Genomic DNA, 11083 nt, shown 5'->3' on the forward strand with positions numbered 1-11083 from the left:
CTTTAAAGAGGATAAAAAGAAAGGATTCAATATAGAACCTTCCAGATTAGAAAGAGACCTGCTGAATAATAATATTAAAATCATATCTAAAATGTACCATCTACTCCTCAAATGGGAAGTCCAAGATGAGGCAGTGAAAGAGGTCATGATCAAGTGGGCCCAGGATTTTGGCCACACAGTAATGATGAAGGAATGGGAGACCCTGTGGAAATGTAATATGAAGTTTACGGCGTCATATACAATTATGGAAAATATGTATAAAATGATGTACCGGTGGTACCTAACGCCTTCTAATTATCTAAAATGTATCAAAATATAGCAGATATATGCTGGAGGTGTGGAGAAGCAAGAGGAGATATGATACATATGTGGTGGGGTTGCCGCAAGATAAAAGATTTTTGGAACAAAATTTACAAGGAAATGAAAAAGATTTTTAAAATTACTTTTGTAAAAAAAAACACCAGAGGCATTTCTCCTCGGAATTTTGGGAAAAGACCTTCCAGTAAACTATAGAGAGATTGTCCAATACGCCACGGCGGCAGTTCGTTTGCTGATAGCCGCCAGGTGGAAAGGAGATAAAAACCCCACAGCTGGAGAATGGCAAATTAAAATATTAGAATTTTTGGATATGGCTCAATTAACAGATAATCTAAGGGGAAACTCGAAACAATCATTTGTGGAAAAATGGGAAAAATTCAAGAAATATTTGCAAGAAAACCATAATAAAGACGGAAGCTTCATGGCAGCCTTGGAATGATTGGCTTATAATGAAGACTTAGATAGTTGGGTATGATCGGCATTAATTTGTACAAGAATTAATATGAATTTGATGAGAAGGGTCTGTACAGAGAAAATTTAAAGGAGACGCACGGCAGATGGTGACGGAGAGTCAACAGTACTGACTTGATCAATCATATACCAAAAATGGTACAGATTTATGCTCTGATTGTTGAAGAGCACAAAGGGGTCAGATCATTTGCTCATTTTCTTTTTCTTTCTTTCTTTTTCTTACTGAAAATAAGGTTATTATTAGGCGAAGAAGGAAATAAGAGACAAAGACTGTTAAATCTGCAATGTATAAAAACTTTATTTTGTAATTTGTAATTGTGTTGTATACTTGTAAAATTATATAATTTCTCAATAAAATGGTTGAAACGCAAAAAACAAAAAAATTTAAAAAACTGTTCAACAGCCAAATGTTTTACGCATTAATTCATTCTGAGATCTATCAATAACCAGCCGTATGTTTTATTTCTAATGTAGAATTTATATAGTGCAGCCTGCAAGTAACTGGAGGGAGGAGATGTAATGTAGTATTAACTGTTATACTGCTACTACAACTATAGGTGCCACTGTGTGCAACTGAGGCAGTGAGTCATGCTGCTGTTGTAATTTGTTCTAGTTCAATAATGCTGTTTCTCTATTAAATACAAAAAATGGCAGAGCTGTGGAAGAAGCAAGAAGGGGCATTGAAAAGTTAATATGTCTGTTTTTCTCCTTTTTAATTGTACTCAAACAACTCCCCTTTCCATTCCTCAGGTACTATGTGTACTCTTGGTGCTACAGGTATGTGTTGCATTCAACCTTAAGTGTCATGTTCTACATAGTAAATTAAAACATATATTTCATATAAGAACTTCCATCATATATGTATGTAGATTGGGACCCTAGTATACATCAGTTTACATCTGTTTTCCTCTCGATGTAGCTCTTCATGTGACCCTCAGCTTCTGCACAATTCTCAATGTTACCAAGGAAAATGTCTGCTTTTGTCAATTGGGCATTGAAACAGTTGAGCCCATAATACTATACAGCTCATATTACAAACCTCAGGCATTACCTGTACATAGGCCAACATTCCCTGGAGATGTGGAGCCTGGATAACAGGGGTGGAGGCAGAGTTACACTCCTCCCAGTAGGTTCTCATGGGGTTCCACCTTTCATAGGGATCCCGTGAGATCCTTAAAGGTTTGGGCTTTAAATGGGCTTTAAATGATGAGCACACAACTTAGGACAACTGTTTCTGGCTTGAAATTAAATTCACATCAACATGGCCTAATATAAGGAAAGTTGCAGAGTGGGACACAAAGACTAAAGAATCCTACATATACTTTTACAATAATCACTATTCTGCTAGTGGACTATCTGACTTCAAACCAGGAGACCCTGTTCTGGCTAAATTGGACAATGAAAAAAGATGGAAGACTCCAACGAATGTGAAGAAGCACTTGTCACTCAGTTCCTATGCCATCCAGACCAATTGAGAATTCATTAGAAATCATGGATATCTACAGTTAATGACAAAGCCTACACAAATAGAAAAAGAGATTCCCTGTGAACCCTTTGACCAGAGTTTCCCATACTTAGTTCTCCAGCTGTTGTTGGACTACAACTCACATCATTCCTAGCTAGCAGGACTAGTGGTCAGAGATTATGGAAGTTATTGTCCAACAACACTGGAGACACAAGTGTGGGAAACCCTGTGTTAGGCTCAGCAGCAGGAGATCTACCTGTTGAAATGCAGAGGGATGGATTTAAAAAAGACCCCTGTTCAACAGCCAAATGTTTTACGCATTAATTCATTCTGAGATCTATCAATAACCAGCCGTATGTTTTATTTCTAATGTAGAATTTATATAGTGCAGCCTGCAAGTAACTGGAGGGAGGAGATGTAATGTAGTATTAACTGTTATACTGCTACTACAACTATAGGTGCCACTGTGTGCAACTGAGGCAGTGAGTCATGCTGCTGTTGTAATTTGTTCTAGTTCAATAATGCTGTTTCTCTATTAAATACAAAAAATGGCAGAGCTGTGGAAGAAGCAAGAAGGGGCATTGAAAAGTTAATATGTCTGTTTTTCTCCTTTTTAATTGTACTCAAACAACTCCCCTTTCCATTCCTCAGGTACTATGTGTACTCTTGGTGCTACAGGTATGTGTTGCATTCAACCTTAAGTGTCATGTTCTACATAGTAAATTAAAACATATATTTCATATAAGAACTTCCATCATATATGTATGTAGATTGGGACCCTAGTATACATCAGTTTACATCTGTTTTCCTCTCGATGTAGCTCTTCATGTGACCCTCAGCTTCTGCACAATTCTCAATGTTACCAAGGAAAATGTCGGCTTAATGTTACCAAGGAAAATGTCGGCTTGATATTTAAAAACATTTTGCAGAATTCATGAATTTCTTAGAAGAGCTTCTTCATCTGTGAATAAGGCTCTCCTGGGTTTCAGGAGGAAATGATGGGAATCTTAATGTACTTCTTGCTTACTGATTTCAGTTTGGTTAAAGCCACGTCTTGACAAATGCTGGTTCAGAGTGGTGCTTTTATCCTCCAGTAAGCAGCAGAGGAAATATAAAAACAAAACTTTATTCCTGCCAGTCACTGAGAGAACCTGAAAGTAGAATGTTCTGCTCAAATCAATTCACTTTGTGTTACTTTCATGTAGGGTGGCGGTTATCACTTTTAGACAGAGAGTGGCCATTGTTAATGGCAGGAGTGGTCTGTGTTCCTCTTACTCAAAATTTCCCCTCTTCCATTCCTCAGGAGTCTCATATGAGAAAAAGAAAAGCTGTGGAACCCTCAAATACCATCATAGCACCTCCACACCATGTTTTTCCACTTGTGGCCCCATGAGTTTCCCCATGGAAGCTTTAGAAATCAAACTACTTTACATTTGATTTTACACTGGAGTGAAATCACACTTTAGTTCACGGGTTTTGCAATCTGCAAAGTGATGAAACGAAGCACTTCCTCCCTTTAATCCCTACTCAATGACAATTCACTTTGAACTTCACTGGCAAAACTCCCCATACTCTGGGGGCTAGGCTTAGCTGCCAAGTTTTCCCTTTTCTCGCGAGGAAGTCTATTCAGCATAATGGAATTTCCCTTTAAAAAAGGGAGAACTTGGCAGCTATGGGGCTAGGTTTTCCTAAATCCCACTGTTTAACTACAGCTCACTGGAAGTGGATTCAGCTCAGTTGCTGAACGACCACATATTCTTGTTTTTCAAACCATGAAGTCGTGATCTTATCAGCTGGCACAGCATTGGATAGAAACCAGTTATGTGTCCTTACCCAGTTGGCTGCAGCAGCAGCAGGTAGAAGCAAGCGAGGGCCATAAATAGAATGTAACCTAGGGAGAAGAGAGCTTACTCTACAAGCAAGAGGGAAGAGCAAACATCTCAGCCCAAAGGAACAAGTGTCAAAGTAAAAAGCAGGACCTTTTAGGGAAAACCCAGGTATGTATACAAACGATCTGAGAAATGTTGGTTGATAATTCACCATCCATAAGGGACAGTGAGTGTGAATGGGGAGACATACAGGTTAACATCAGGCCATCTGACCCCTTGCAGAAGTGGCTGACTCTAAAAGGCTGCTGTTCTAGGAGCACCAGGCCCTGGTGAGGCTGTATACCCTCTGCCTGAGTGGGTGAAGCAGCTCAGGACACTCCCCAAACTAAGACACCTTTCAATAGTGCTGTGGAAGGGAGAATGCAAGGCAAGCATGCTGAGGATGTTGGGCAGCATCACTGGCAAGGATGATTAGCGAGAGGAAGCCCCAGGCAGTCAAAGCAAGTTATGCAGATGTGTGAAGGGACAGTAAGTAATACCCATTTATTGAATCAATTGATGAAAGTAATTCTGACCAATAAGGGCACAGTAAGCTCCCCATATCTGCTGGGATCCAAATCCTGGCAGAACGTACAATTCAGGAGATTAATTCCTAGAGTAGGAAGCCAATGGAAAAGAGCTAGTGTTGTGTAAAACTAGGACACAGTCAACAGAGGTGAATGGCACATTCCCAATAAATTTTACTCTAGAACAAAAATAATTCTTTTGAGTAGGTTTCCATAGAAGAGTGCTAATATATTCTGTTGTTGTTGTTGTTGTTGTTGTTGTTTGTGTGTGTGTGTGTGTTTAGGAAATCTCAAAGTGCAATTAAACCTGCCATCCAGTTCTCCTTTTTACTGATTGTCCTTCAAGTCCACAATGGCCATGGAGATAAAGATCCACTTCAAGAAAAGCTAGCTTCCAGCATTGCTGACTTTACATTTAAATTCTCCAGACAAGTAGCTTCACTCCAGAGTGGCAAAAATATCTTCTTCTCTCCTCTGAGTATCTCCATGGCATTTTCAATAATTGGCATGGGTGCTAAATCCAACACCCAAAATCAAATTTACAAAGGGCTTGGATTGACTTCAATTGACACAAGCAAGATCCATAAAGAATTTAAACAGCTCATTCAGAGGCTGAAGAGTCCTGGAGCTCAGATAGACATAGGAAATGCCTTGTGGATAAAAAAGTCACACCAAATTCTTCCTAAGTTTTCAAAGGGTGTCAAAAGTTTGTACAAAGCAGAGAGCTTTAACTTTCAACAATCCTCTGTGGCTGAAAAGCAGATAAATGATTATGTGAACAAGAAAACCCATGGGAAAATTACTAAAGCAGTTCAAGGCTTAGATCCAGCAGACATCATGGTTCTTGTGAACTATATCTAATTCAAAGGTATGTTAAAGAAAGATAAGTTACAAATATTTAATACTTTGTATTGTTCAATCAGCTAAAACTGGCAGGAATAACTTATACCTTCAAAACAAAAGTGTTTCTGCTGTGGAACCAACAATTTAGTTGAAAGTTCTAAAAGATGTAGCATTTAATGCAGAATTAGAGAAAAACGGGGTTGAGGCTGAAGGAGCTAACCTGAATGCTTCCAGACGTTCTTGGGCTGCATCTCCCACCATCCGTGACGATTGGCCATGCTGGCTGATACTGATGGTGGTGACGTTCAGCAACATCAAGATCCCTGCCCCTGGATGCTTATAAACCACACAGGAAGCAGTTCCACTTGACTCAGTCCACGTTTTGACTGGTGGGACCCCACTATCCCCATTTCTTCTCTCCCTTGCTATCTTCTGAAACATCAACAGCATGTTGACTTTCCCTTGGCAATCTTTCTCCTTTGTCTGCACTCTCCTGATTCAACATACTGCTTTCATACACATGGCTGAAGGTTAATTTTCCAGTAGGCAGTTGACATTCCTTTTTCTTCCTAGATGACTGGGAATATCCCTTTGACCCTAAATTGACCCATAAAGAAGATTTTTTTATTGATGAAGGAAAAACTGTGAAAGTTGACATGATGAGAAATACTAAGCATTACAGATATTTCCACGATAAAACTCTGTCCTGCTGGGTAGTTGAACTTCCCCACAAAGGAGGTGCTGTTGCCTGGTTAATTCTGCCTGATAAAGACAAACTGAAGGAAGTGGAGAATGCTATGGGGGAGGAAACTTTGTCCAAATGGAGAAAATCTTTAAAAAAGGGGTAAGGCTTTTCTCTGCTGTTTCTAAATGCCTCTGTAGTAGTTAGTATTTATTAGAGTATGGAATGATGGCATCTGTTTTAAAACTGTAAAATGCCTCTCTTTAAGTGTATGAAGATCTGACCCTGCAAATGCAGTAAATTGCTGAGTGTTATAAAACTCTTCATTGCTGATTATTTAATGTTCTGATTCTCGTTTAGGAGACAAATTCATCTGTTCCTTCCAAAATTCTCGATGTCTGCATCCTATAATCTCATCAATGTGCTTTCTGGGCTGGGCATTACTGATGTGTTTAGCAGCAATGCTGATCTATCTGGAATCAGTGGAAGTAGCGGCCTGAAGATTAACAAAGTACGTGTGTAGATATCATGCCTTGGGTATTTTATGGTATGAGAACAGGCTTTTAAAAGCGTTAAGCAACTGACAAATTTACTTCTAAGCATTGAGAATCGGCCCCTGGACCTTTCCACACTCCATAGGGTTGTATGCAGTGTTAGTCCCACTCAGAGCTGACACGTTTTGGGTTAAACCACGGAGTCTAGGGCTTGCTGATCAGAAGGTCTGCGGTTCGAATCCGTGCAACGGGGAGAGCCTCCGTTGTTTGGTCCCAGCTCCTGCCCACCTTGCAGTTCAAAAGCACATAAAAAAAAGTGCAAGTAGATAAATAGGGACCGCTCCGGCGGGAAGTTAAAGGCGTTTCCGTGAGCTGATCTGATTCACCAGAAGCAGCTTTGTCATGCTGGCCACATGACCCGGAAGCTGTCTGCGGACAAACGCCGGCTCCACCGGCCTATAGAGCGAGATGAGCGCCGCAACCCCAGAGTCGGACACGACTGGACCTGATGGTCAGGGGCCCCTTCACCTTTACCTTTATTTGTTTATTTATTTATATATTCATTTATTTATTTTACCCACCAATCACTGTAAGGTTCCAGGGTGTGTTACAACACTGAAACACAACATTAAAAATAGTTTGAAAACTACATGCAATCATAAAAACAAGGAGGGTCATAGAATTGTAGAAGTGGAAGGGGGCCCAAGGGTCATCTAATCCAACCCCCTGCAATGCAGGAATCTCAGCTAAACCATCAATGACTGATGGCCATCCAATCTCTCTTTAAAAGTCTCCAAGGAAGGAAAGTCCACCACGTCCCTTGATCTGGAAATAATAAATAATAATAAAAATAATGATAATGATAATAATTTATTTGCAACCCCGCCCATATAGGTGGCTTCCCACAAAAGATTAAAAATACATTAAAATCATAATTAAAAATTACAGTGGTACCTCGGTTTATGAACACAATTGGTTCCGGAAGTCTGTTCATAAACTGAAGTGTTCATAAACTGAAGCGAAATTTCCCATTGAAAGTAATGGAAAGTGGATTAATCCGTTTGAGATGGTCCGCGGGGTACTTAAACTGAAGGGTCATAAACTGAAGCCAACTTTCCCATTGAAAGTAATGGAAAGTGGATTAATCCGTTCCAGATGGGTCTGCGGAGTACATAAACTGAAGCTTTCATAAACTGAAGCATGGGTGTAATTGGTTCCGGAAGTCTGTTCATAAACTGAAGCGTTCATAAACTGAAGCGATCTTTCCCATTGAAAGTAATGGAAAATGAATTAATCTGTTCCAGATGGGTCCGTGGCGTTCATAAACCGAAAATTCATAAACCGAGGTGTTCATAAACCGAGGTTCCACTGTATACTGGAATGGACTTAATGTATACTGGAATGTATTAAAAATACATTAAAATTATAATTAAAAATTATACTGGAATGGACTTCCTTGGGAGGTTGTGGACTAGCCTTTTACAGAATTTCATATGATTGGGAGTAATTGGTTGGACTGCAGTGGTATTTTATTTCATTTAATTGTCTTAGTCTGGGCAGGAAAGACAACTCAAGAGACAGTGGGGTAGATAACCTAGGCAGTACTGGGTGAAGGGAACTCTTGACCACCTTATGCCGTCTTTCATTGAGTCATTGTATGTGCACTTGAGGATTGGCATGCATGTGAGGTGAGCACCACACCCACAGGGCCACTGTGTGCTTCTCAAATCCCATGTCCAAGGTTCTCAGAACAAGGAGGAAGAATTCCTTCCAAACCTTTGTTCCAAGGCCACAAGAATTGCCTGTAAATATGCACAGGAAAAAGGGACGCAGGTGGCACTGTGGGCTGCTCTGGTTCGCCAGAAGCGGCTTAGTCATGCTTGCCACATGACGTGGAAGCTGTACGCCGGCTCCTTCGGCCAGTAAAGTGAGATGAGTGCCGCATCCCCAGAGTCGTCCGCGACTGGACCTAATGGTCAGGGGTCTCTTTACCTTTATGCACAGGAGAATGGAGTGATTTGGTTCTGCCTGTCTTAAAGAACTTCCAGTCTGGACTATCTTTTGATTGGCTGCTTTGCTTTGCTTTGCTTTTCTGCACAACACTGGATCCTGAGTCGTCTTTCAGATGTGTTGGAACTTAGTGCCACATTTCCCTAACCAAAGCAAAATTCTCAAAGCCAATGCACTTTGGTTTGTGTGCATGCAGTTGCCCAACCAGTAAAGCTCCCACCCAGAATAATTCATAGACTCATAGATTGGGAGAGTTGGAAGGGACACAAAGGGTCCTCCAGCCCAACCCCCTGCAATGCAGGAATCGTGGCTCATCCCTACCAAACCCCCAAATTAGCCCCTCTCTCTTTTGCCATTACACACATACAGTATGGGCAAATGCATGCATTCATGTGAGAGCAAACCAGGTGATGAGGGTGCCTATAATTAGGGGGCTTGTCTTGCTGCAAAACTGTGAGCAGAAAAGGAAGTGACATGGAACGCTTTGAGAGCATTCTCTGGGCAAGATGTCCTGGGACAGCCTAAAGGAAGTGGTAGCTTTTTTAAATGCACCTCCTGCCTTTATTCCATGGAGCTAACTAGGTCAGATATGCCACTATGCCACAAACCTACATGAGATCATTTTGCCTGTGTTGTGTTGCCATACACAACACCCCCACACTACTCATGGGGAAGAGAAGATCGGAAGCTGTTATTTATGAAATTAGATTTGTATACTGCCTTTCATCCAAAGATCTCAAAACAAAATATATAACAAAAATACTCAAAATAAATAGGGAAAATACATGAATGAAAACAAACCCATATACATATATACTATTTGTCAACTGCTTTAAGGTTTCCAATCAAGTGGTGTATAATTTTTTTATAAAATAAATAAAAATAGATACGTATGAGACTTCTACATATGAACATAAAATCCAATTTTAGAAAAACTGCAATAAACATACAACAGTGGCTCATTCATTCATTCATTCATTCATTCATTCATTCATTCATTAGTTTAATAAAGTACTGCCCTTCATCTGAGTATCATGGGGTGGCTTACAACACGAAAGTACGTAACATAACACAACACACTAGTGGCTGACCATAGCTGCCAAGTTTTCCCTTTTCTCACGAGGAAGCCTATTCAGCATAAGGGAACTTCCCTTAAAAAAAGGGATAACTTGGCAGCTATGCGGCTGACTGGAAGCCATTTAACCCTTAGACCCAATGGATATGTGTTTGTGTGCATTTTTGTTTGTGGTTTCTTTCCTTGTGTGTGTTTTCTGTGAGCTTGTGTGGTTGTGGTTTTTTTCTTTGTGTGTGTTTGTGATGGTGGGGGAAGTGCTGAGAATTGATTCTTGGAATGAGGATAGGGGGATTATAAATGTATTTCCCTTTTCATCTGTGATATGTTGGAGGCTGTCATGGTTTCAAAAAATGAATATATCTTCCTTCCTTCCTTCCTGTGCAGGCTATCCATGAGGCTGTCCTGGATATACATGAAGAAGGTAGTGAGGCAGCTGCAGTGACCGCTTTAGAGATGATACCCCTATCTGCTAGTGATCCTGTTGAAGTCAAATTTAACAGGCCATTCATTCTCAACATATTGGCACCAAATGATGGGCCCGTGCTTTTCATGGGGAAAGTAATGAATCCTGTTCAAAAATGAACAACAGGGGGACCATTCAGAAGCTTACAATTGCTTCTGAATCTTAGTGATGAAAGAGGACGTCCCCCCTTTGTTCAACAGAAGAAAGCGCCATAACCAGTAGTTGTTTTTAAGGACGACAATGACACCAACAGCAAACTGCATGTACAAACTGCATGTGTCTCTATTTCATTTTTTTTGAAACTTTTATGAAATTTTCTGTTTTACAATTTAGAAAATTCATTTAAACAACCTTAAAGTACGTATGTAGATAGCATTCCTTGGTTATTTTATGGTATGAGATCAGGCTTTTAAAAGCGTTAAGTTACTGACAAATTTACTTCTAAGCATTGAGAATCAGCCCCTGGAGCTTTCCACATTCTCTTGCTGTCTCAGGGGACTCTCTGCCTCTTTGCCATAGTAACCAATTGCATAGGGTTGTATGCAGTGTTAGTACCACTCAGAGATGACACGTTGAAATTAATAAAATGTATTTGTTTATTTTTTATATATTCATTTATTTATTTTACCCACCCATTACTGTAAGGTTCCAGGGTGTGTTGCAGCACTGAAACACAACATTAAAAATAGTTTGAAAATAACATGCAATCATAAAAACAAGGAGGGTCATAGAATTGTAGAGCTGGAAGGGGGCCCAAGGGTCATCTAATCCAAGCCCCTGCAATGCAGGAATCTCAGCTAAACCATCAATGGCTGATGGCCATCCAATCTCTCTTTAAAAGTCTCCAAGGAAGGAGCGTCCACCACG

At 40.2% G+C, this 11083-nt stretch overlaps 1 protein-coding gene across 1 annotated transcript; it reads left to right on the plus strand.

The window, feature by feature from the left end:
• Nucleotides 1-1544: 1544 nt before the first annotated feature.
• LOC118078405 (alpha-1-antitrypsin-like) lies at nt 1545-10335 on the plus strand. Its single transcript, XM_060282883.1, is given in 6 exon segments — nt 1545-1566; nt 2906-2932; nt 4996-5517; nt 6066-6336; nt 6538-6685; nt 10138-10335. Coding segments are annotated over 6 exon segments (1188 nt in total).
• Nucleotides 10336-11083: the final 748 nt, after the last annotated feature.

The sequence above is a fragment of the Zootoca vivipara genome, chromosome 1 (genome assembly GCF_963506605.1).
Source record: "Zootoca vivipara chromosome 1, rZooViv1.1, whole genome shotgun sequence".
In the NCBI taxonomy this organism is placed as follows: Eukaryota; Metazoa; Chordata; class Lepidosauria; order Squamata; family Lacertidae; genus Zootoca; species Zootoca vivipara.